This window comes from Mobula hypostoma, chromosome 13 (genome assembly GCF_963921235.1).
Source record: "Mobula hypostoma chromosome 13, sMobHyp1.1, whole genome shotgun sequence".
Lineage (NCBI taxonomy): Eukaryota > Metazoa > Chordata > Chondrichthyes > Myliobatiformes > Myliobatidae > Mobula > Mobula hypostoma.
In genome coordinates, this window is record NC_086109.1 from 25,151,939 (window position 1) to 25,179,070 (window position 27,132).

The 27,132-nt window shown below is 41.3% G+C and overlaps 2 protein-coding genes across 10 annotated transcripts in view; one reads left to right on the forward strand and one right to left on the reverse strand.

Moving 5' to 3' along the window:
- slc16a4 (solute carrier family 16 member 4) overlaps positions 1-13,734 on the forward strand; it is a 100,577-nt gene extending 86,843 nt beyond the window's left edge. For all 6 annotated transcript variants that reach the window (XM_063065472.1, XM_063065469.1, XM_063065470.1 and 3 more), the window contains 3 exons: positions 2,897-3,108; positions 4,930-5,023; positions 12,282-13,734. In XM_063065472.1, coding sequence (XP_062921542.1) covers positions 2,897-3,108; positions 4,930-5,023; positions 12,282-12,535 — 560 coding nt within the window. In that variant the 3' untranslated portion in view covers positions 12,536-13,734. The remainder of the gene's footprint in view (positions 1-2,896; positions 3,109-4,929; positions 5,024-12,281) is intronic.
- A 189-nt stretch (positions 13,735-13,923) lies between these two features.
- Positions 13,924-27,132, reverse strand: part of rbm15 (RNA binding motif protein 15) — a 61,059-nt gene continuing 47,850 nt past the window's right edge. For 2 of the 4 annotated variants that reach the window (XM_063065466.1, XM_063065463.1), the window contains 2 exons: positions 22,046-22,111; positions 19,421-20,873 (listed from right to left, as the gene is read on the reverse strand). The gene's annotated coding sequence lies outside the window, so the exon portion shown is untranslated. Of the gene's footprint in view, positions 14,005-19,420; positions 20,874-22,045; positions 22,112-27,132 lie in introns of those variants that run through there. The other 2 variants (XM_063065464.1, XM_063065465.1) reach the window with 2 other exon arrangements.

Below are 27,132 nucleotides of genomic sequence, written 5' to 3' on the forward strand. Positions count from 1 at the left end.
ATAAAATTCATCAGAAATCCCCCCCTCATTCACCTGTTTTCCTTGATAGAACATCTCTCTTCAATGAGGTTGTTACTCAGTTTGCACATTTTTGGGTATCATAGGATATATTGACTTAACAGCAATTGACAAAGGATTTATCAAAATGATATCTGTACACCAAGGGTTAAGTAATTATAAGAGACTAGGGATGTTAAAGTTTTATGCTGTGGAATTAGGTTAAAGAGAATTTGCTTGAAGTTCTGAGGATGATGAGGTAGACAAATCAAAACACCTCATTTACCAGTGGCTGAGATCCAACAGATCAGTATAACCTATGGGATCCTGCTGATTAGTGTGGGTCATTCACAATCTGGGAAGTGGGGGGAGTGTTCTGCTTACTGACCCTCTGGCACATCCTCTTCCATCATCTGTGTATTTTTCTAAGGATTGCTCTCTGTTCCTCTGTTAGTATTTGATCCATATCTGATTTTATTCTTAGCATGTGTATCTGTTTGCTACTCCAGCCAAAAGAACCCACTAACCTTTGTCCTGATGCCAAAATCACAGGCACTGAATTACTCAAAGGCTTATTCCTAAATCCAGATCACGTACAAGTTTTCCCTGATTTACTATTACTTATTTTCCTGTTCCCTGATGTTCCCCACTCTTTTCCCATTATTATTTCCTCTTCACCCATCTTGCTACTTCTTCATTAGTTCCTAACCACCCAACTTCATCCACCATTCATCTCCTCCTTCCCCTTCTCACCTTCTTCTTCCTCACAACCCCTCTCCTCCCCACCATCCTCTACTTCTTTTCCTACCCTCCTGCTTCCTCCTCTCACTCTCTTGCTCTTCTTCCTCACTCCTTTTACTCACTCATCTTCAGCCACTTACTCCCACGTCCCCTACCTCCTCCCTTCTCTTTCCCTTTTCCTCTCCCTCTTCCCTCCCCCCCAAAGTTTAGACCCCCCCCTTCCTCTCTATCTTCCACCTCCCCCTCTCCCCTTAGCTTGTTATAAATAGGTTGGCTGCCACAGTATCTACATTTCAAATTTATTGCGACTGGTAAAGTACTTTGTGGTGTACAGGGATCATGAAGGGCATTCTATAAATGCAATTATTTTATTTTTTTCTGATCCTGAGTGTACCGGAGCATATAGAACTCACAGGTAAATAAAGGTGAGCTACAAATTGGGTACAATCTAGTGAATGATGGAGCAGGCTCAAAGGCGTAAATTGCCTTGAGATGTCCTTTAAGTTAGATTTCCATTACTTCTTCTGTATATATTTGAACTTATTTCATCTCCCTTGTCCCCTTCCATTGTTTCACATCTAAACTCTCTTGCTCTATATTCCTGACCATTGCCTTGGCTCAGCTCTCACAGCCATCGCATTATTGTTGTGTGGTGGGGGAATTCAAAGTGATAGAGCCACTCTCTATGATACAGCCAAGGTACCAAATTGCAGAGAAGTTGCATCCCAATGGGAAGCTGCGATGGTGAGTTATAAAGAAAACAAACTAAAATTATGCCTTCAATGCCCTAAATATTTCTCTCCTTTTTGATAGAATTTAGATCTAAGATTTTTTTTTTGGAAATGCAAAATGCTGTAGGAACTCGGCAGGTCAGGCAGCATCTATGGAGGGAAATGAACAGTTATGTTGGACCGAGACCTTTCACCAGGATAAGACACGAAGGGGCCAGAGCCCAGAATAAGAAGGTGGTGGGGGGGGGGCACAAATTGCAAGTGATAGCTAAGTCCAGGTGAGGGGAAAGGTAGGTGGATGGGTGGGGGGGGGGGATGATGTGAGAAGCTGGGAGGTGTTGATAGGTGTAAGAGGTAAAGGGTTAAAAAAGGAAGGAATCTGATATGAGAGGATGGTAGACCATGGGGAAAGATAAGGAAGAAGTTGGAGAACCAGAGAGGGGTGATGGGCAGATGAGGAGAAGAGGAGAGGGGGTGAGAGCAGAATCAGAATGGGGAATGAAAAAAGAGAGAAGGCAGAAGGGAGGAGAAATTACTGGAAGTTAGAGAAGTTGCTGTTCATGCTGTCAACTTGGAGACTGCCAAGACAGATTATGAGGAGTTGTGTGGAATTTGTTGTTACTGGTGGCTGTGGAGGCCAAGTCATTGGGTGTATTTAAGGCACAGGTTGGTAGGTTGTCGATTAGTCAGGGTGTGAAAGATTATGGGCAGAAGATTGGAGAATGGGGCTGAGTGTCAAACAGATCAGCCATAATGAAATTGCAGAACAGTCCTGATGGGCCACATGGCCTAACTTTGCTCTTATGTCTCATGGAAAAGTGCCAGGACTGACATTGGTGGGGAGGCACACGTTGTCAATGGAATTGAGGAGAGAGCAATCCCTGCAGGAAGTTGAGAGACTGAGGTGAGCGGGTTGGAGGTGAGAAAAAAGAATACATCTGGTGGTGGGATCCCAATGGAGATGACAGAAGTTTTGGAAAATTTCAGAGATCTGTTGGATGAAGTGGCTCATGGAGTAATAAGAGAGAACAAGGGGAATCTTATTGTTTTAATGTTGCCAAAGGGGGTAAGAGAAGGAGCAGATGTGCGGGAAATGGTTACTGTCCTCTTCCTCTCCAAACCTGTTGAAGATTCTTGGCCCAAAACATCGAACTTTCATTTCCTTCCATAAATGCTGCCTGACCTGCTGAGTTTCTCCACCAGTACTTCGTGTGTGTTACTCAAGATCTCCAGCATCTGAAAATCTCATGTCTCTGATGTTTTGTTTTACCATGAAATTTAGTCATTCTATCCCTTGAAACCTTGGGTTCACTGTCTACTAAAGAAACAAGGAAGCACCTTGAGATGTCTTGTGGCATTCATAGTACTACATAAATGCTTGTTGTTGGTATTGTACTAAGAGTGCTGTTGTGACTCTGTGATTTCAGGCATAACAGAGACTGTGGCCCAGCTTGCATCAGGATGGATAGCTGACCAAAACTACACCAACAAGTTCCATTATCACAAAGCTTATCTCCTCCTCTGTGGCCTTTCCAACTTGTTGGCTCCAATGGCGACAACCTACGCCCAGCTGATGGTTTATGTTGTGTTCTTTGCTGTGTTCTGTGGTGGATACATGGCCCTGCTTCTCCCAGTCCTGGTAAATCAACAGATCCTCTTTGTTATGTGTGCAAAATGCCAGAAAATTTATAGGGTGAAGGGCAGTTTGCTGGAATAATGAACGATGCTTTGTTTGGTCAAATCTTCGAAGCTTTGATTTTTATTATGACTTGACTTAGCCAATCAGGTGACGAGAAATATAACTTAGAAGAAAAATAAAATCAGACATCTCCTCTTCCAGATCCTCCCTTTACCCATATCTTTATCTTCCAGACCCAAATCTGTACTTTACCCAATCTTTTTTACCACGCCCCCCCACCCATGACTCAATGGAAAGGCCTTATTCATGGCAATGAAAGATTTGCATTTTTATAGTGCTTTTTACACCATGTCTGATTGCGTTACAGTCACTGGTTTATTTTTACATGTCCTTCCTAGTGTAACACAGAAGACGAAGCAGCCAATGTGTGCACTCCTGGTCTCACAACCAGCAATTACATCCCACTTTGCAAAATAGCATCGTTGAGTATTCTGCAACCTTATGAGAAAGTGTACAGGAGCCAGAGACCCTCTAATATTTTAAAAATTTCTCAGCTGCATTACATCCCATGTGCAAGATAGCAGTCCCAGTACTCCCATTTTACTGCACTGGAGTGCCAGCTATATTTTGTGCTCAAGTCTCTGGAGCGAGAAGGAAATGAAAGCCTGTGACTCAGAGGCAAGCATGCTATCAACCGAGCCATGTGTTAGCACCAAATCTAGCAAGGGCTGGTTTGATTAACTCTTGATCAAATGGTCTGAAGATCTCTGATGAACAATAGCCCCATGAACAATATATTTGAGAGGTGTTGTCATAATCTGTTTCTGCATCAACACAACAGTAGTAAAGTCAGGTAAAACGCCATAGCGAAATTTCAAGGAATTATTTTCCACATAGCTGAAACTTGATTCTTGAAATTCTGCCCAAAATTGTTCATAATTAGTTCATTGGAAACAAAGACAATGTGGGGAATTAAATTCTTGGTTAACTTTTTAAATCTCAGATTATACAGTACTGTATAACGTCTTTCCAGTTACCAAATAACACTTAATACTACTGAGCTAATACAAAGCTAAGTACTCTTACTTCAGTTTCCCAACTACCTTCCTATTTTAACCAATATACAGTACTGTACAAAAGTCTTAAGCACCCTATCTATATGAGCATACTTTTATACTTATACTTTATTGTCGCCAATCAAAAGATACTAGAACGTACAGTCATCACAGCGATATTTGATTCTGCGCTTCCCGCTCCCTGGATTACAATCAATAGTCAATATTAAAATTTAAATTATAAATCATAAATAGAAAATAAAAAAATGGAAAGTAAGGTAGTGCAAAAAAACCGAGAGGCAGGTCCGGATATTTGGAGGGTACGGCCCAGATCCGGGTCAGGATCCGTTCAGCAGTCTTATCACAGTTGGAAAGAAGCTGTTCCCAAATGTGGCCATACGAGTCTCCAAGCTCCTGAGCCTTCTCCCGAGGAAAAGTGTGTTGGCTGGGTGGGTCGTGTCCTTGATTATCCTGGCAGCACTGCTCTGACAGCGTGCGGTGTAAAGTGAGTCCAAGGACAGAAGATTGGTTTGTGTGATGTGCTGCGCCGTGTTCTTCTGGAGCTTCTTCCGACCTTTGCACAGTACTGTATCTTCATTTGAATATAGTCAGTTACAGGAAAGTTGCAGGTGCTTCTGAATGAACATCTTCTAATGGGAGAGTGCACTGCTGCAGATTCTGGCTCAGATTTTTGAAGTGATGATAGAAATGCACAAATGAATTCAAATATACTGATTTGATTTCTTGGCTTCCTTATGTTGCACAGGTTGATCTAGTTGGAGTGACTAGAGTAAGAATTTCATTGGGTTTCTCGATGTTTTTTGCTGGGATTGGCTGTCTGACTGGACCTCCAGCAGCAGGTAAAGGCTTGCACAATGTTTTTCCAGTGCTTCCCCTACACTCAATGTGCTTCAAATGCAAACTTTTCTCCTGAGTCAATATTTCTTTAGGTCAACTATCTACAATGTTTCTCAAGAGCATAATGTTCCTCTGCAATCAGCACCTGCAAGTACAAAATGTTATGCTGCCATCTTTGTTTCTCCAGATAAGTGTTCTACAAAAAACAGAACATTCTCTTTTTGTAGGATTGCTGAATGACCGTAAAAAAAAAGCCCAAAGTAGCAGATTTTAATTACCAGGTTCTGTTTCTGCTAATATTTCAATAATTCCTCCCTGTCAAATTAGAACAAAACACCATGACATCTCTTTGGATTTCGTTGAACACCCAATTATCTTCAAAATACCAGGAAAGCATTGTTCAGTGATAGGTGTGGTAGATAGACATAGTGATAGTGATAGATAGACATTACCGTCTATATCAAAAATTACACAGAAAACTCAGTCTTGCATGTCATAATCACAAGAGATTCTGCAGATGCTGGAAATCTTTAGAACAAACATAAAATGCTGGAGGAAGTCAGCAGTTCAGGGAGCGTCTATGGAGGGAAGTAAACAGTCGACATTTCAGGCCGAGATCCTTCATCAGTACTGATAAAGAAGATGGAGGAAGAAGGAATAAGGAGGAGAGTGAGGGAAAGGAGTACAAGTTAGCAGGTGAGACCAGCTGAGGGGGTATGAAATAAGAGGCCCGGAGATGACAGGTGGAAGAGGTAAAGAGGTAAAGGGGTGAAAAAGTAGGAATCCGATAGGACAGTGGACTATGGAAGAAAGTGAAGAAGGGGCAACAGCGGGAGGTGGTGGGCAGTTGAGGAGAAGGGGTGAGGGGAGCCCAAGTGGAGGATGGAAAAAGTGATGAGGCGGAGAAGTTGGATAAATTGATGTTCATGCCATCATCAGGTTGGAGGCTACTCAGACAAAAAATGCTCCTCTAACCTGAATTTGGTCTCATCGTGGCAGTAGAATAGCATATGAATGGTGCACAATAAGCATGCAAACTCAATGATCAGCAAAAATAATGTGAACTTTATGTGAAATAAGGTTGGTGCAGGGGGAAGATTAAACATACTGCAAACAACTTGATATATTGGGATAGAGAGAGAACTAAGAAACAGAGGACTGTATGTTTATTTGATTTAATAGATTTCACTCTTTTGAAGTTAGAAGTCTGATTTTATTGGCACTATTTTGTGTCACCTCATTCTTAAAGCCAGTGTCATTAGTTTAAATCAGCTCACTTCTGGTAATATCTTTCCTTCTTGACCATTGTCCAGTGCTGGGCAACATTACAAAAAGAAGACAGCTTTTTGTTTATGTTCAGGTATCCAAAGAATTGCTCTTTGTATGTGTGAGATGATAAAATATGATAGTCAGTGATGCTTCTGAGGGTAACTGCAATGTTGTCAGATTTTCTTCAACACGGAACCCTAAAGCTGCTCAGAACTCAGCACGTAATGTTGCTGGAGCAAGAAGACATGGCAATGTTACAGACCTGCACACATTAAGTAGTAATAGAATTCAAATGGACAAACAGGGGCGATTCTTTGATTATAGAAGTGACTGAGGCAGGTACAGAAAGCTGAACTACCAAAACGCTGTTGCAATTGATTAAAATTATACAGTACAGGAACAGCACTTCCAGCCCATGTCAACTAACAAGTACCCACTCTATACTGACTGTATTAATCTTACTTTATTTTATCAACTCCTGCCAAATTCTGCCACTGAAATAAACACTGGGGATGATTTTACAGCAGACAATTATCCTACTAAACTGAATACCTTTGGGACGTGAGAGAAAACTAGAGCAGCTAGGGTGCCCAACCTGGGGTCCATGGACTCCTTGCTTAATGATAATGGTCCATGGCATAAAAAGGGTTGGGAACCTCTGATTGTGCAAACACAGGGAGAACAGACAGACTCCACACACGTATTATCCGTGATCAGGATTGAACTCTGGTCTCTGGAACTGTGAGGCAGAAACCCTACTTGTTCTGCAACTCAGTCTATTTGCAGTCATCAGCAATAATAAGATTCTTCCTGTTCGTTCATAATGGTAGCATAGCATTACAACTATGACACCATTACAGCTCAGAGGGTCAGAGATCAGAGTTCAATTTTGGCACTGTCTGCAGGCAATTTGTACATTCTCCCTGTGAACACATGGGTTTCTTCCGGGTGCTTCAGTTTCCTCCCCCCACAGTCCAAAGACGTAGTAGTAGGTTAATTGATCATTGTAGATTGCCCTGTGGTTTGGTGAGTATTAGATGTGTGGGTTGCTGGGTGGCAAGGCCAATTCCGCACTGCATCTCTAAATAAATAAATCGTCAGCTGCCCAACACTTTTACTCCAACCAAAAAAAAAACACTGATGGCTCTGAGTTAAGGATTAATGTATAAAGTATTTTCTATTATTTTAGTAGAGTTTTGATTATCCATTAGTAATAAAAGCAATTGGAGATGAGAATTGGGCTTTTGAATTCTTGGTCAAGAATCATCAAGACACAATCTACTCCCAGCCTTTCATCACTCAGTGAATTCAGGCTGACAAGTACAACAAGCTCCATTTCATTCCTTACCTCAGGCAGACTTCTTCCTGTCAGCAGTTTTGTCGACCCTGAAGTTGCAAACTACATAATGCTTCATTTCCACAGGGGCTATGTACTTTTCCATCCACAAATGTAAAAAATTCGTGTTGCCTCATGTAAATTTTTCCCATGCTCAGTGACCCATCAGCGGGTGCAGTTTTCCCTAAAACATACTTGTGAAAGTAGTATTTACTGCCGTCAGTGACATGCCAGGGCTTAAAGCAAAACAGCTTTATGATCATCTTATATTCAAATAGATCATAAATTACTTTTAAGGTGAAATAAATTATCTATGGATCCAAAACTTAGTGAGCATAAGCGTAATGTCAAACACATGGTCACACAGTTATGCAAGAGTCCAATTCAAAATATGTCAGGACCAAAGGGACAATGACAACATAGAGAGACAAGAGACTGTAGAGGTCGGAAATCTGGAGTAACACACAAAGTCAGGCAGCATCTAGAGAAGGAAATGGACAGTCGATGTTTCAGGTCGTGACCCTTCATGATGACCAAAGAAAGCTCTTTTATTACATAGATACAGTTTAACACAAATGGGAGAAAGAAATAAACAGTAAAGAACCCACAGGCCAGGTATTCCTCTAGCCCACAGAACCATGAGAGTCAACAATATACTAAGAGAAATGGATATTTAATGTACTGCAACACACACAAAATGCAAGAGGAACTCAGCAGGCCAGGCGGCATCTATGGAAATGGATAAACAGTCGATGTTTCGGGCCAAAAACATTCTTCAGGATGGGAAAGGAAGGGGGAAGATGCCAGAATAAGAAGTTTTGTGGGGAGGGGATGGAGGCTAGCTAGAAGTGATAGGTGAAGCCAAGAGGCTGGGAAAGGTAAAAGACTGGACAGGAAGGAATCTGATAGGAGAGTGAACCATAGGAGAAAGGGGGAACGCAGCAGGCCAGGCAGCATCTCTAGGAAGAAGGACAGTCGACGTTTTGGGCCGAGACCCTTTGTCAGGACTAACTGAAAGAAGAGATAGTAAGAAATTTGAAAGTGGGAGGGGGCGGGGAAGATCTGAAATGATAGAAGAAGACAGGAGGGTGAGGGATGCAGCTAAGAGCTGGAAAGTTGATTGGCAAAAGGGATATGAGCGGATCATGGGACGGGAGGCCTAGGGAGAAAGAAAGGTGGAGGGGGGAAGCCCAGAGAATGGGCAAGGAGTATAGTGAGAGGGACATAGGGAGAAAAAAGAGGGAGAGGGAGAGGGAGAGGGAGAGGATATATATATATATATATATAATTAATAAATAAGGGATGTGGTATGAAGGGGAGGTGGGGCATTAACGGAAATTAGAGAAGTCAATGTTCATGCCATCAGTTTGGAGGCTACCCAGACGGAATATAAGGTGTTGTTCCTCCAACCTGAGTGTGGCTTCGTCTTGACAGTAGAAAAGGCCGTGGATAGACATATCAGAATGGGAATGGGACACAGAATTAAAATGTGTGGCCACTGGAAGATCCTGCTTTCTCTGGTGGACTGAGCGTAGGTGTTCAGTGAAACGGTCTCCCAGCCTGCGTCGGGTCTCGCCAATATATAGAAGGCCGCATTGGGAGCACTGGACGTAGTATATCACCCCAGCCGACTCACAGGTGAAGTGTCGCCTCACCTGGAAGGACTGTCTGGGGCCCTGAATGGTGGTAAGGGAGGAAGTGTAAGGGCATGTGTAGCACTTGTTCCGCTTACAAGGATAAGTGCCGGGAAGGAGATCGGTGGGGAGGGATGGGGGGGACGAATGGACAAGGGAGTTGCGTAGGGAGCAATCCCTGCGGAAAACAGAGAGAGGGGGAGGGAAAGATGTGCTTAGTGCTGGGATCCCGTTGGAGGTGCCGGAAGTTACGGAGAATAATATGTTGGACCTGGAGGTTGGTGGGGTGGTGGGAGGATGCAGTGAGAGATGTGCGTGAAATGGGGGAGATGCGTTTGAGAGCAGAGTTGATGGTGGAGGAAGGGAAGCCCCTTTCTTTAAAAAAATGATATCTCCCTCGTCCTGGAACGAAAAGCCTCATCCTAAGAGCAGATGCGGTGGAGACGGAGGAATTGCGAGAAGGGGATGGCATTTTTGCAAGAGACAGGGTGAGAAGAGGAATAGTCCAGGTAGCTGTGAGACTCCCTTGTCCATTCGCCCCCCCCGCCCCCCAAGAGGCTGCTACTGTTCACTGGAGAATGCTACCCAGGTTTTCTGCATTTTGGACATGGACTTGGACGATACACTTTTTTTCCATCTTAGTTTTTTTTATATATATATTTGCCCAATCTTTCTCGTTTCTTGTGTGAGGGGGGAAGAGGATTTTGGGGGTCAATATGCCTGTTCCATTTGTTTTTTCCATGTGAAGAGTTGGGATTTGGAGGTTTGATGATCTGCTGCTGTTCTATTCTTAGTTTTGTGGCTATCTCAAGAAGAATTTCAGAGTTGTATACTTTGATAATAAATGAACCTTTGAACAGACAACCCCAGCAGATTTACAGGTGAAGGGTTGCCTCACCTGGAAAGAATGTTTGGGCCCCTGAATGTACAGGTATAGCACTTTGACCACTTGCGGGGACAAGTGCCAGAAGAGAGATTAGTGGGGAAAAGGGAATTATGGAGGGAGCAATCCTGGGATTGGGGGGATGTAAAGAAATGTTTGGTGGTAGGATCCCTTTTGAGATGACAGAAGTTGCAGAGAATATGCGTTGGGTGCAGAGCCTCATGGGAACGAAGGTAGGTAAGGACAAGAGGACCTCTATCATTGTTAAGGTGGTGGGAAGATGCAGGAGCACGGATGTTTGAGAAATGGTGAAAATGCAGGTGAGGGCAACATCAGTGGTGGCGGAAGGGAAACCCTGTCCTTTGAAGATCTGATGTTCTGGAAAGGATAGCCGCGTCGTGGTAACAGATGGTGCGGAGCCAAAGGAATTGAGAAAAGGAAAAAGCATTTTTACAAGAGACAGGCTGGGAAGAGGTACAGACAAGATAACCACAGGAAGCGGTAGGTTTACAAGAGAGGTCGATGGACAGTTTGTTTCCAGGCATGCAGACAGAGAGATTGGGAGGTGTCAGAAATGGAATCAGTGAATCTCTAAGGGCAGGGTGGAAGTTGAAAGCAAAGTTGATGAAATTGATGAACTCAGCGTGGGTGCATGAAACAGTACCAATGCAGTCATCAATGTAGAACAGGAAGAGTTCAATTTTGCCATTGTCTGTAAGGAGTTTGTATGTTCTCCTCATGAACGCATGCGCTCCCTCTGCATGCTCCAGTTGCCCCTCTCCACATATGCTGTCTGATCTGCTAAGTAATTCCACCATTTTTAATTTTTATTTTAGCCTTTAGAAATTTCTGCTAACAAGTCACTTTTTATTGTCATTTCGACCATAACTGCTGGTACAATACACAGTAAAAACGAGACTTTTTCAGGACCATGGTGCTACACGAAATAATACAAAAACTACAATGAACTACGTTAAACAACACAAAAACTACACTAGACTACAGACCTACCCAGGACTGCATAAAGTACACAGAACAGTGCAGGCATTACAATAAAGCGGAGGGCAGTAGGTTGGTAGTCCGATGGCTTGGGGGGAAAACTGTTACATAAATAAACAGCTGAATAACAGCGTCCCCTCATCCGAGCATCCAAATTAAAACTTCTTATGCTGTGCATAAGGACAGGTGAGAAATGAGATCACTGCTTGAACTGGAATCTTGGTGTTACTATTGATAAATGCTTAAAGGACACATGTATAGTTATATCACAGAGTACTGAAGTAAATGTAAGTTGCTTTTTGTTCTAATAAGAGTGATAAGTAAGAATTAATGCCAGAGCATTTGAAGCCAGGAGCTTGCAAACATGGAGTTAGGATAGGGGTTTCCCAACCTGGAGTCCACGGTTAATGGTAGGGGTCCGCAGCATAAAAAAGGTTGGGAAATCCCTGGGTTAGGATAAGAGGATTTGAGGGAGTATTGCTCATTCAGAACATCTGCCCTCTAGTGTCTCATTCTCAATGGTTCATCCAAATACTCACAAGACTTTTATCACAGAGCACTGAGATGGGTTGGACCAGTCATAACTTTGATTCCTCCAATCCACCCCCCACACAATCCCCCCCCCCACCCCCCGTCAACAAGCCGTGCACCAATTCACTTTTATGTGAGGAAGTTCCATTTTACCTGCTCTCCATACTTATTCGGTCATAGCTCGAATAACTATCTGCCAAAGTACATCTTTCCTAAATTTCTGTGCACTTTGTGACAATGTTGATGCTCCCAAAAATAGTTGTTTCTATTCAGAAAACTTCCCAGTTATTAAACACCTTATCATATATTCTGACTCTAGTCTATAAAGCATTTTGCAACAGCTCCTAAACTGGTGAATTTGGCTTCCATGTCCTCTGGGACTTCAATGTTTTCCCTGAAGTGGGGTGCACATTAGTTACAAGTTCTGTTGGGTGGATTTTGAATGCAGCATTGAAAGAAAAGAACTAGTAGTGTTAAGACCCTCAGCAGCATGCGGATTTGGATGAGTCAGAAAGAAGCATCGACTTGATGGAAAGTGTCATGGAAGATTTTAAACAGACAGGGGTTGTTTAATTGTCTAACTGAATCTCTCTCATAAATTTTTCCAGGCTGGCTGTATGACTACACACGGACATATGACTGTTCCTTTTATCTGGCGGGCATTTGCTACATTTTGTCCGCCATTCCTCTGTTCTTGGAGCCCACAGCACGTAGATACAAGGCGAGGAAACAAGCAGAGACTCAGACAGTGAAGACTGAAACCATAGCTAACGTAGCCTGTATAGCAGAACGTCAAAATGGACGAATTATTGTTCCAACTGATGTGAGAACTGAGAAGCTGGAACATATCAGCTCTGTGTAAATAAAACTTAGTCCAACGAGGAACTTGAATATATTTAATACACTGCAGTGGTGAAATCTCGTCTGATGCAAATTCAAGAACCTAGGGCTCCAAGAAGATTGTGCAGCAACAGTAACTGTGCATCAAAGTATTGTTTTTGATGCAATTCACTGGAGAAAAAATTATAAGCTGTGAATTTTTGGGGGTCATCGCGAGGTAGGAAAATGCCAGATTTTAAAAAAACAAGAAAATTCTTCAGTGATTTGCACTTCTCATCCATGTGAAATTCAGATCATCCCTGGATTTGAAACAAAGTAAAATATCTAACCATTCACACTGTCAATGCACTTTAATCCATTGTAGAAACCTTCCATCAGTAGCAACAACACAATTCACTTTTCATATTTATCACCACCAGACAGCCTCACTTGGAAGTAGTTTAACGCTAAACTTTAGTCACTTTTGTATTTGGGTTCTGCCAAACCGAACTGAGCCATTTTGCACAGAGATAACCATACTGTCAATTCTCCCAGCATGGCAACCTAACTCCTTTTAACAAATTTCAAACGGGGTAGCGGGTGAAACTAATATCTGACACACAGTAACACCCAATTTTACATAAGGTACTATGGGTTCAAGATCTTATCAAACTCAACATCACTTCATTTGCCCTTGAGCCAGCCTTCCTCATTCTCATCCAAAACGCAAAACCACTATTTTATTAATTAATAAAACTCTTTCTTGGGACTTATCCATTTTATGATTGATTACTTTAAACTTAATGTTCATTATTACCCACCCTACAATTCATTTTATTGATGAATATTGGCAGTTTTTAGTAGCTTCCAGATATGCTGACCAAATAAAGCAATACTGGGGCAGTATTAGAGGACACAGAGTGCCAAAGAGTTGCCTTTAACTAATTTTTAAAAAACTTACAAGTTCTTGTTTTCAATTAAGTTATTATAAAGATTAAATAGTATCCTTCATTCTGCTGAAAACCCAAGCCACAGTGATTTGACTATATTTGTTTGTGTTCCATCCTCTATAGCCAGACGCTGCTATTATAAAAGGTCCTTAACATTATAGTCCTTTTATTATCAGATCAAAATACAGTACATATGTATGGTATTTAATGCCTTGCGGTACAAGAGCACAACGGGCCAACTCTCCAAGGCTCAGGTGAAGGGTATTTCAGCATATTTTCACTTAATAAAATCAGACCTATTGTATATTTCAATTTTATTTTTATTTCAAAATTATAGAATGTGTACATTTTCTTTCTTCCCCAGTTTATAGGTTTAAAGACATCAGCTACTCTCAGCCCAATTAACAAACGGTTAAATGCAGAATAAAATTTTATGTTTCTCTGACATCAAGAAATACTTGCATGTCATTCTAACGCCGGCCGGTGGTGTAGTGGCGAGCGGTCCTGCTTTCGAATACGGCTGGCTCCTTGCATGCCTTCCATCCCTGCTGAGTCGAACGGCCTCGTAAAAAAGAGAAAATGCTAAAGAAAGGGCAAGGTTGCCACCCAATGTGCCACAAGGCACGGAGAGGAACAACAATGTCACTTTAATGAAGTAAACATTCTATAATACCTCACAGATACTAAACAAGAGGGAATTAGGCTTATAAAGTCTGAAAGTAAATGCTGAGGCCAAGATAATTTTGGGAAAAAACAAGGAATTGATCAAAAGCTATGATTGATGCTTGATGAATATGCAGAAAGAGTCAGAGGGCATACAATGTAGGCAAACAGTAAAGGACAACAAAATCCAGACACTGGGACAAAGATTTGTGTTCATTTTGTTGGAAATGGAAACAGTTAATGGTTGACAAGATTAGGAGACATTGTTGACGGGATTTTCAGTGACTTCTGATAGATATAAAGAAATGATTAGAAACTAATATTTTGGGAAACCATTTGCAGACAACATGAAGTTAGATCTGCCATATCCATACCTTAGTTGAAAATCTCAACAACTTTAATGTTGATTTCTGGGCCTACTTGAGCTTCATTAGCTTACTATCTCCATCGATGCTAGTATTTGTTATTGATTCGTTAGAGCTAGAACTGTGGGAATCATTAAGTCCCAAGTTTGTCTTTGTTGTGTATGACAGTATCTTCCACATGGAATCACTCTAACAGTAAGACATCAATTCTGCACGCAGTGCAATTGCTATCATGCATATAAAATATGAACCCACTGCAAATGAGCACTGACATTACTCATACTCAGTCTATTTTCACCCTTTCTTGATAAACACATTTTATTTTTTATCAATCTTTCCCAATTAATAAACAATCAATCTTTTCTATGGAAATGGATTTATACTTTTTAAAACAGTGGCAAGAGATTTTAGATTTTATTGTATATAAAATAAATGTCATTTTTGTTTTCTTGGGATGTGTCTCAGACCCAAGATAATGGCAAAAGGTCATAGCTCCAGTTATTCTGTGGCAATTGTAAAATAGATATTGTGGCCATTTAGCCAAACACCGTGTGTCATACCCTCTGCAAAATCTGCCTTCTCATAGGGGATAACCTAATCAGAGCCCCATCCGCAGATGCTCTGGATTATTACTTGGCAGTAACTGTGTAGTTGGAATTTTCTTTATATTCCAGATAGCAACAACACATTGAATTAAATAGTGAAAGATAGATAGATGCAGTAAAAATATCCATCACAATTTCAGATCAATTTTTGACAAGCAATGGGAACACTCACTCTACCTAATTATTCAGCTTTGTTCTCACACGATAAACACTTTTCAATGCTTTTAATCAAACTTGCTGAGAAGGAAACCCAGGGAATTGAGTAGAACAGACTTCAGCCTAATTATCTGAGCCTTCTGCTTGGGCAGCCGTCAGTTGTAGCAGAGCTGATCGTCTCATTACTGAGACAGATGTGGATTCAAGTCCCACTCCAGAGATTTTGTATCAGACCCCATGCAGACTCTTAGCCGAGGCCTCAGGAGCTCCCTTTCAGAGATACTGATTTTGAATAAAATATTAAAGCTGCTCCATCAGGTAGATATTAAAGATTTTATGCAATTATTTTGCATAGAATACCTATAGCCCCAGCTGAGTATTATCTCCCCACTGAAATCAAAATGGATTATTTAGTTATTTCACAGTGCTGTTTGTAGGAATATGGTGTGTGGATATTGGCAGCTAGTAACTTTCAGTATATGCTGAGGTTGTGGAAAAAAAAACACCATCTGCAGAGAAGACTCTCTCTTTTAGGTCACTGTGAAGTAATAATCGATGGGACATAAAAGCAGTACTGATTTGTTCTTTCCATTTCTGATTATGTGACTACAAAATAATGGCTCAAACTCAACTGGTTCAGAGAAGGAATAAACGTTCACCTCCTTTTCATTTTTTATCATTACGAGTTTTTAAGTGAAATCAGAATTCGATCATAGAGTTTACAAGCAGGTTTTGAGATCTTTTCCTGACAACTTCAAAGGCTATATAACAGCCTGAAATAGTGCAAATAAAAAATGATCAGAACAGTTAGTACATAATTCTTGAAACAATTCAGTACCACATAGATGAGACAAAATTACTTCTCTTTAGATGTATCTGGTGGGCAAGGGATAAGGAAAGAGATGAGAGACACGCAGGGCGAGACATGCACACATAAGAGGGCGACGGAGGGAGGGCAACAGACAGCATGGCAGAAGGACAGACAGAGAACAACAGAGTCACAGAAGTGCAGGACAGAAACAGGCCTTTTGGCCCATCTAGTCCATGCTGAAACCATTAAAACTGCCTGCTCCCATCGACCTGCACCAGTCCCATGGCCCTCCATGTACCTATCCAAACTTCTCAAGCATTGAAATTGAGCTTGTATGCACCACTTGTGCTGGCAACTCATTCCACACTCTCACAACCCTCTGAGTGAAAACATTTCCCCTCATGTTTCCCTTAAACTTCTCACTTTTCACCCTTAACCCATAACCTCTGGTTGTAGTACCACCCAACCTCAGCGGAAAAAAACCTGCTTGCATTTATCTTATCTATACCCCTCATAATTTTGTCTACCTCTATCAAATCTCCTCTCAATCTTCTATGTTCTAAAGAACACAGTCCTAACTTATTCAATCTTTCCTTATAACTCAGATCCTCGAGACCTGGCAACATCCTTGTGAATTTTCTCTGTACTATTTCAACCTCGTTTACACCCTTCCTGTAGGTAGGTGGCGAAAACTGCATACAATACTCCAAATTAGGCTCACCAACATCTTATACAACTTCAACATCCTATCTCCTGTGCTCAACACTTCGACTTATGAAGGCCAATGTACCAAAACTTTTCTTTAAGGACCTGTATTCCCAGATCCCTTTGTTCTATCACCCCTCAGTGGCCTACCATTCACTGTATAAAACCCACTGTGGTTGGTCCTACCTCACACTTGTCTACTTTAAATTCCATTTGCCATTTTTCAGCCTATTTTTCCAGCTGATGCAGATCTCTCTGCAAGTCATGATAGCCGTCCTCACTGTCCACTACAGACCCAATCTTGGTGGCGTCCACAAATTTGCTGATTCAGTTAACCACATTATCATCCAGATCACTGATACAAGACGATAAGATATAGGAGCAGAAGTAGGCCATTCGGCCCATCGAGTCTGCTCCGCCATTCAATCATGGGCTGATCTAATTCTTCCAGTCAAACCCAATCCTCTGCCTTCTCCCCATACCCTTTGAACCCTGGCTAATCAAGAACGAACCTACCTACCTCTACCTTAAATACACACAGTGACTTGGCCTCCACAGTTGTTCATGGCAACAAATTCCACAGATTTACCACCCTCTGACTAAAGTAGTTTCTCTGCATCTCTGTTCCAAATGGACATCCTTCAATCCTGAAGTCATGCCCTCTAGGCCTAGACTCCCCAACCACGGGAAATAACTTTTTGCCGTATCTGATCTGCTCAGGCCTTTAACATTCAGATGAATATAGATGACAAACAAAAAACCCAGCACTGATCCTTGTGACACAGCAGCCACAGGCCTCCATTTAGAAAGGCAACCCTCTACTACCACACTCTCACTTCATCCACAAAGCCAACGTCTAATCCAATTTACTACCTCATCCTGAATGCCGAGCGAATGAACCTTCTTAACCTGCCTCCCATGCAGGACCTTGTCAAATGCCTTACTGAAGTCCATGTAGACAACATCCACTGCCTTGCTTTCATTCACTTTCATGGCAGCCTCCTCAAAAGACTCTAAGTTTGGTTAGACATGATCTACCACACATGATGCCATAATGACTATCCTTAATCAGCCCACTTCTATCAAAATACACATATCTGGTCCCTTAGAATACCTTCCATTAATTTTCCTATAACTGATGTGAGACATACTGGCCTATAATTTCCCACTTTATGTGCAGAGCCATTTTAAACAGAAGAACAATATTGGTTATCCTCCAATCCTCTGGTACCTCTCTTGTTGCTAAGGATGTTTTAAATATCTCTGCTAGGGTCCCAGCAATTTCTGCACTTGCCTCCCATAGGGACTGAGGGAACACTTCGTCAAGCACCGGGGAATTATCCACTCTGATTTGCCCCAGGGTAGCAAACATCACTTCCAGGGTTCATGAAGTTGATGCCGCTTTGCCTTACTTCTATAGACTTTGTGTCCATCTCCTGAGTAAATTCAGATACAAGTAATTCTTTTAAGATCTCCCTCATCTGTTTTGGCTCCACAGATGACTAATCATTCTGGACATCCAGAGGACCAATTTTGTCCTTTGCAAACCTTTTGCTCTTAACATATCTGTAGGACCCCTTAGGATTCTCCTTCACCTTGTCTGCTAAAGCAACTTCATGCCTTCTTTTAGCCCTTCTGATTTTTTCTTAAGTGTTCTCTTGCATTTCTTATACTCCATAAGTACCACTTTTGCCCTATCTGCTACGCACCCCCTTTTTTTCCCTTAACCAGGGCCTCAACATCTCTTGAAAACCAAGGTTCCCTACACTTGTTATCTTTACCTTTTACTCTGACAGGCACATACAAGCTTTGTAATTTCGTTTTTGAAGGCCTCCTACTTTTTGTCAAACGGCCTCTCCCAATCCACGCTTGCCAGATCATCTCTGCTACCAACAAAAGTGGCTTCTCTCTAATTTAGAATGTCAACCCGCAGACCAGACCTATGTTTTTGCATATTTACTTTGAAGCTAATGGTATTGTGGTCACCGGATGCAAAGTGTTTCCCTACAGAAACATCTGTCACCTGCCCCATCTCATTCCCTTTGCATATCCAGAATCACACACTCTCATTGGGACTTCAACATACTGATGAAGGAAACTTTGCTGAACACATTTGACAAACTCTATCGCACCTAATCCTTTCACAATATGGGATTCCCAGTCAATACACTGAAAGTTAAAATCACCTACTATAGTAACTTAAACAACAGGAATTCTGCAGATGCTGGAAATTCAAGCAACACACATCAAAGTTGCTGGTGAACGCAGCAGGCCAGGCAGCATCACTAGGAAGAGGTACAGTCGACGTTTCAGGCCGAGACCCTTCGTCAGGGGTCTTGACCCTTCGTCAAGGGTCTCGGCCTGAAACGTCGACTGTACCTCTTCCTAGAGATGCTGCCTGGCCTGCTGCATTCACCAGCAACTTTGAAGTGTATTACTATAGTAACTTTGTGTTTCTTGCAACAGTCTGCGATCACTTTACAAATTTGTTCCTCTAAATCCCTAGAAATGTTAGGTGGTCTGTAATATAGCCCCAATAACGTGGTCAAACCTTTTTTATTTCTCTGTTCCACCCATAACGGCTCACTAGTCGAGTTCTCCAGTCTGTCCTGATAGAGCACTGCTATGACGTTTTTTCCTGACTAGTTCCACCACCCCCTTCCTTTAACCCCTCCCACTCCATTTCGTCTAAAACAACGGAACCCCGGAATATTGAGCTGCCAGTCCTGCTCCTCCTGCAACCAAGTTTCACTAATGGCCACAACATCATAATTCCAGGTGTTGATCTATGCCCTAAGCTCATCCGCCTTTCCTATGATACTTCTTGCATTGAAGTATATGCAGCTCAAGACCCTAGTCACACCATGCTCAACCTTTTGATTTTTGACTTTGAGGTCTTACCAACATCTGTCTTCCCAACCTATCCACTAATTGTTCTGGCACTCTGGTTCCCATCCCCCGGCAACGCTAGTTTAAACCCCACCAGGCAGCATTAATAAACCTTCCTGCTACAATATTAGTCCCCCTCCAGTCTAAGTGTAAACTGTCCTTTCTGTATACGTTCCCTGGAAGAGAGCCCAATGATCTAAAAATCTTATGACCTCCCTCCTACACCAACTCCTTAGCTACATGTTACTCTGTATAATCTTCTGAGTTCTGGCCTCTCTAGCACTTGAGAACACAACCCTGGAGGTCATGCCTTTAAATTAGCAGCTAACTTCCTATGCAGAACCTCATCACTCATCCCACCCGTGCCATTGGTACTGACATGGAGCATGACCTCTGGCTGTCCACAATCTCACTGCTGAGGACTCAATCCGAGGCGTCCCGGACCCTGGCACCAGGGTGGCAATATACTATCTTGGAATCTTGTTCTGGCCCCTAGAACCTCCTGTCCATTCCCCTAATGAATCCCCTATCACCACAGAGTGTCTCTTCTCCCTCCTTCCCTTCAGACTCAGTGCCAGAGACTCGACCACGTGATTTCTCTCTGTTAGGTCATTTCCTCCCCCCCAAAGAGTATCCAAAGCTGTTGAGGGTGATGATTCTGGGGTACTCTGCACTGGCTGTTTAAACCCCTTTCCCTTTCCTGACCTCTCTATATGTCCTACCTATCACACCCTCAGCCTGCTGAATGACCCGGAGTTGATCCAACTCCAGCTCTAACTCTTAACACCGATTGTCAGAAGCTGCAGCTGGATGCACTTCTCACGGCTGTAGTCATCAGGGACACTGGAGGTCTCCCTGCCCTCTCGCACCCCAGAAAAGGAACGTTCAACTATTCTGTCTGGCATCTCTCTGTCCTAACTGAGCAGATATAAAGAAGGGAAGACAAAAAAAGAAAACTTTACCTAGAGCTTTTCTGGTTTTGCTTTCTCTCACTGAAGCCTCTTTGAGCTAAAGCCTCAAGATCACCACTCTGACTCTGTCCACTCTGACGACAGCCGCTGTGCTTGACCCCGCCTTCCTTTAATTTGCTCTTGCTACTCAATCCTCAACGACCATCGATTGCTGGTCAAAGCTCAATTATTCTGCCGCGATCCATTCTTTTTGCACTCTGTCAGTGGCCCGCATTGGAATCCCCTCCTCTTAAACTTCTGATGTCCGGTTTGGTCGCTGGTCAAAGCTAGAGTCAGAGAGAGACACACACAAAATTATCCTATTACATTGGAAGGATAAATCAGATGTTAATTGTAGCCAAACAGATATGCAACAGTCAGCACATTGTGTATTTTTAACAAAAATACTCTTTTCTCCCCTGAGGATCAATTCTTTTTAATTACTTTGAGTAGGCTCTTTCATTTGCTATTTCAGCTCTCAAAGGAACACACCATGAAAGCACCTGTCTATCACAGCAGTGCTGCAGTTAACATAAAATACCCAGTGATCAGAATAAACCTGATCATCACAAAACCACAATAGATATTTTTGACTATAAAAGGAATTGCAAACAAAAATATCATACAAGTTTAAGCAGACAAGTTGAGTAGATCTTCTTATATCACACAATGGAGGGACTGCTCAGAAATGTTTAAGAATGAACAGTAAATTACTCTTATTGGAAATAGTTTCAAAGTGCTGTAAAACAATGGACTTAAGCCAAATTTGAAATACTGAATCCCTTGCTGATGAAAGCCATTTATGTACTAACAGCTTAAAAGTTTAAAAAAAACATGCAAAGCAGTTGTGGCATCCTGCATTAGAGGATGTGGCGATATTTCCTCAAGTGGCCCAAAGAATATCTTTGCAAATAACATCCATGGAACAAACAATAAAGCTTCCTAGCACTTTGGTTGAAATGAGTCAGGTACGAAGGTGGAGAAAGGACTTGGTTTGTGTTACTTGAGCAGTGCTGACAGTCATCAGTATTGTCTGGACAGAATTTTAGATACACCCCTATGTTGAGAATCTCATCTTCAACCAGTTGAAAATACAGCTAGCATCCTATTCTTTTGGATGAGACCTATCTAAATCTATCCTTCATTTCCCCTTCGGGAAAGGAACTGTGGATTAATTCACTCTGCTGTTCTTTCTTCCTACAGTTATGGTGCTGTGCTAGCAGTCAACAGAAAGAGTTCAAACTCCACTTGGCTAAGTTGTGAAAATAAATTCATCAAACCTGGTAAGTGGGGAATTGGCATCAGAAGAGTTTTTAAAGTTTTTAACTTCAATAATAAAAATCTAGCCAGGATGATCTGCAATGTACCTTCGATTTCATCTAATAGATCAATTCTATGTGACAACTGATTTGCCAGTTTTGCCAGAACAAAAGAGTAGTAGTCAATTGAAATAACTTACAGAATTATCCAATTGATAAGATTCCTCTCATGCCAGCAAACTTTGATTTACTTTTATAATTGTCTCCTAGACAAGAACAGCAGACAGCATTAATAACACTGGTGCAAAACAGAATTCTTTGAGCACTCATTCAAATTATCAAGTTACATCAGTATTTTTCAGAAAATTTGAAGCAGTAAACATTTTCGTTTTCTAACTTAACTCTGGAAGAATTTCAAAATGTCAACTATAGAAATAGGGGTTTTAATAAACCAAATGAGCTCCAGCCAAGGCTCCTGCACACTTTATGTAGACCATTGGTATTGCTATAATCTAAACTTTTCAGGCAGCTTTCCTGACAAGTAATTCTTAATCGAACCGACAAATTGCTTTTCAACTTGAGCAATTGAAGCCGCTGACAGAAAATGCAGTGTCTGATGAACAAAGAACAATTCTGCCATTGATTTGACAAAAATCAAATAGTTTGCCTTCAACTGGGCAGTGTTACAGTAACAAGAAAAATTGTTTCATTATAATGTACTTTAAGCAATCCTACTTGTTTTTGTCTGTCGTACCTACATGGATGACACCTGTGGTCACTTCCAGTTGTCCATCAGCTCGTGAAGGATCTAAATTTCTTCCACAACGTCGGAAAAACCAAAGCCATTCATTTATTTCGGCTAATACATCTGCATTTCTGGACTGAACACTAAACACACCCAATGCCAGGCCATGGGATTAAATCTAGAGGTTCATTAGGTGAGTGGGGAAAGATTTACTAGGAACTCGAGGGGCAACTTTTTCCATCCAAATGGGCACCATGATCAGCATAGACAGGTTGGGTCATAGAGCCCATTTCTTTGCTCCATGACTCTAATTACAGCATCAGGTCTAGTTCCAAGGCAAAATTTAATGGTTCCCTGGCTCAAACAGATGGACCCTTGATCTTACAACTTAGCTTGTTATCATCTTACACCCTATTACTTATCTGCACTGCACTTCAACTGTGGCCGTTACACTATTTGGGATTCTGTTATTGTTTTACTTTGTACTACCTCAATGCACTGTGTAATGAGTTAATCAGCATGAAGAGCATCTAAGACAAGCTTTTCATTGTACTTTGTTACATGTGATGATAATCAAATCTAACTCCAGTTGCTAATGTCAATGCTACATTTACTCCTACCTCAGGAGACATTTTCCTACCTGAGGAACACAGGCTGTTTACATCAACTTCACTTCTCAAAGTATCACTTTGGTTCAGGGAACGCGGAAGGGTTTGCTGTAAATGTGACACCTTTGTGGATATCTAGTCACTCATCTCTGACACTTCTAGAACTTGCTGTCTATAAAGAGCTACATTTCTTTTGTGGTTTTTATGGTTTAAGTAGGAGGGAGGGGTTAGATTGATCACTGAGTAGGTTTATGTAGGTCAGCACGAAATGGCCTTCACTGTGCTGTATTATTCTAAGTTCAATGTTAATAGTAACCGCACGAAAAAAAATACTTAAGTTTAAGCAGATTTGAACTTACTTATAAATGGGCACAATTGAAATTTTAGGTTCCTTTTTTATTTATAGATACAATTAGAATCAGGCCCTCGCAGTCCAAAGAGCTGAGGTGTTCAACAACCCACCTATTTAACACTAGCTTAGTTACAGGACAATCTACAATGATCAATTAACCCACTAACCGGTACATCTTTGGACCGTGGGAGAAAACTGGAGCACCAAGAAGAAATCCATGCAGTCACTGGGAGAAAGTACAAACTCCTTAAAGATGGCACTGCACTTGAACGCCGATGCCCCGAGCTGCAATAACGTCACACAAACCACTACACTACTATGACCCTAATTTTACTTTCATCTGTACCAAAACCAATGTTTCTGCCTTTAAAAAAAAAACATTCTTCTGACTGATGCGGGGAAGGCTAGAAAACATAGTGTATGACAAAAGTATTCAGCCCCCATAACTATTTTTACATTTTACTGCCTCATTCTCTAAATTTAAAATATGTTGAAGTAAGACTTTTTGAGCTAATCTAAAAAACATTGTACATCATGTCAAATCAAAAGAAAAAAATCCAAAACCTGTCAACTATTTACTAAAAATTAAAAACAAAAATTGTGAGGCTGAAAAAATATTCATCCCTTTGTAATTCTGAACTCTATATTACCTTAATAACTCACCTAATTTGTTGATGTAGAAAACTGGAGGATCACCTGTTTTTAATAAATTCATAAGAATATTTCTCTGCAAAGTCCAACAGTATGGTAGATTTTCAACAGACCAAAGCAAAATGAAGACAAAAGAGCATTCAAGACAAGTCAGATAGATGATAGTGAAGCACAAATCCGGGAAGGGTACAACAGCATCTCAAAGGAATTGAACATACCTCAGAGCTCAGTGCAGTCCATTGTGAAAAAGCAGGAAAAAAATATGAAACTGTGGCCACACTGCCAAGGTCAGGGCTCCCCTCTAAACTTAGTTGCCGGAGAAGAATGGCACTTGCAAAAGAGGTTACTGTGACACCAACAGTCACACTGAACGAGCTGCAGAAGTCAGGGGCTGCAACTTGAGATGTAGTTCATGGCTCCACAATAAGGATATTTTTGGAAGAATAATAAAGCAGTAGCCCTGGATTAAAAAAAAACATTGTTTCCCATCAAGACTTTGCAAAAAGTCACTTCGAAGATACTGTAAAGATGTGGAAGGTGGTCTTGTGGTCAGCTATAACTACAGTGGAACCTCTTGGCCTCAACACTAAGCAGTACATGTGACATAAATCAAATATGGTCCATCAGCCAGGTAACACCACCCCTTCTGTAAAATATGGTGGAGGTGGCATAGGGATGCTTTTCAGCAGCAGGGCCTGGCAATCTGGTCTGGATTGATAGGAAGATGAACGTTGCTAAATACAGAGAGATCTTGGATTTTAAAAACCTGCTAGCCTCTGCTAGAAAGCTTAAATTGGGAAGGCAGTTCTTCTTTAAGCAGACTGCTAGAGCAACCATGGAGTGCTTTTGAATGAAGAAAATTGAATTCCTTGTCTGGCCCAGTCAGAATGCTAACTTTAACCTGATCAAATATCCCTGGTAAGACCTCAAGATTGCTGCCCACTTCACTTCCCTTCCCAACTAACCTGGCACAGATTAAGCAATTTTGCAGGGAGCAATGGGCAAATCTTGCTCCATTACATTGTGCAAAGCTAATAACAGACTTAGCCAAAAAGACTACTGGCTGTAATAGCAGCGAGTGGTGGCCCAAGGAAGTACTGAGCAAAGGGGAATGAATATTTTTGAACTGCTGCATTTCAATTTTTGAAGTTTTAGTTTATCATGCTTTACAATTTTCCCCTTTTTTGGGCTCTGCTGTGGGGGAGAAAAGGATCATGGGGTTCACAAATAAAAACTCAGTTAAATTGGTCAAAATTTCTGGCTGTAATACTCATTTACGTGAAGAGTTGAGGGCTGAATACTTTTACACTGTAACTTCCTCAAACTGAATTTTCAGATGTCCAAAATATTAATTATCTTGACATTTACACTCATACATGTTAAAGACAAAGACTTTTATATTACATATTCCAATACTACCAAAAATGTTTCAGCACAAATATTTTATGGGAATTACTGGTCACTTGGTAAAAATAACTTTGAGAAATACTGAGCAATATGAACCTGTACCACAACTGTGTGAGATCATTGCTGATACAAGAGCTAGAGAAAGAAATTAATTTTTGTCTACTCATGCTAAGTACGCGTATACAGACAGAGGCCAATGTATGCCATTCCATCTTCAGTTCTACTGAAGGTAATAGCGCTAGAAATACCAAGACTAGTTCAACTGGCAGTTAATGTCCTTGCATACATCCAGTGCCACCAACTACAGATGAACTTCTTATCCTAATTTTCTATAACTATTTTTCCTTCAGTCCCTTAATTCCACTGGTCACTAAAAGTCTATAGATTTTTAAAACAAACAATTCAACTTCTCAAGAGCTCAAAACAGCCTGTTACTTCCCCTATGTTTATCACTGGACAAAACTTTCATTAGAAAATCTAGCCCGGACTCTCTAAGCAACAGGACTGCTCTATGTACCCTGTTAAATCTCCATGAAGCTTTGAAAATAGTGATCAAATTATCCCTTAACTGTCTAAATTCTAGGTACATGACTAATTTGTGTAGCTTTACACTGGCATTTAACTCTTGGTGCACAGGCGTTTGTTTGACCATCTTGTGTGCAATTTTTCATAGATTCTATTGTGTTTCTTTGTATTTATTGTGATTTGCCCGCAAGGATATGAATCGCAGGGTAATACATAGCGATATACATGAACTTTGATAATAAATTTACTTTGAACTTTGAGGTGCATTCTGATAAAACTATACTACTCTTTGCAAGGACCTTCACAGAGGTTTTCAAAGTTCTCCAGCTGTGCTCTGATTATAGAAACTCTACCCTACTGCTTCTGGTCTCTAAAGCAGCTCACATCGAACCTCGTTGAATATTTCCTGTATTGTGTTCTTAACACTTCAGTAATCTTTGCACATCCATGCCACTTGGAATTACTTTTCTTTCCAGCACCTTACACAGTGCTTTAGTATTATTACTTAATGTTGGGTCGTCAGATCACTGTCTGGCACTTTTGGGGCACACATGTTACTTCCGACTTATCAGCTGATCACTGAATGTTGTCTAGGATACTGTTCCAAGGAATTCCTGGGGCTAGGAGACTGACCTCTGGACACAAATTTTGAGTGGAATGCCAATCCAATTTTTGGAATTTTTTTCCATTCTGTATCAAATTTTACAGGGTCTCTTTGATGCCACGCTAAAACCAAATGCTATTTGGTACTAAGGGTAATTACTCAGTTCACTCTGGAATTCATATATTTGCTCCATGTTAAAACCAAGTCTGGAATGGGGTCTAAGGCAAAGCGGTCCATGTAATATCCAAAATGGATACAAGTGTGATGGTTAAATGTGAGTACCATCTGAGAGCACTGCAGACTGCAGTTTCCATCTCTGCAAGTCAGCCTACCACCGATCATCAGTATGCTAATAAATTAAATGAGATTTGTCCTATTATTTCTGTGAACAGGAT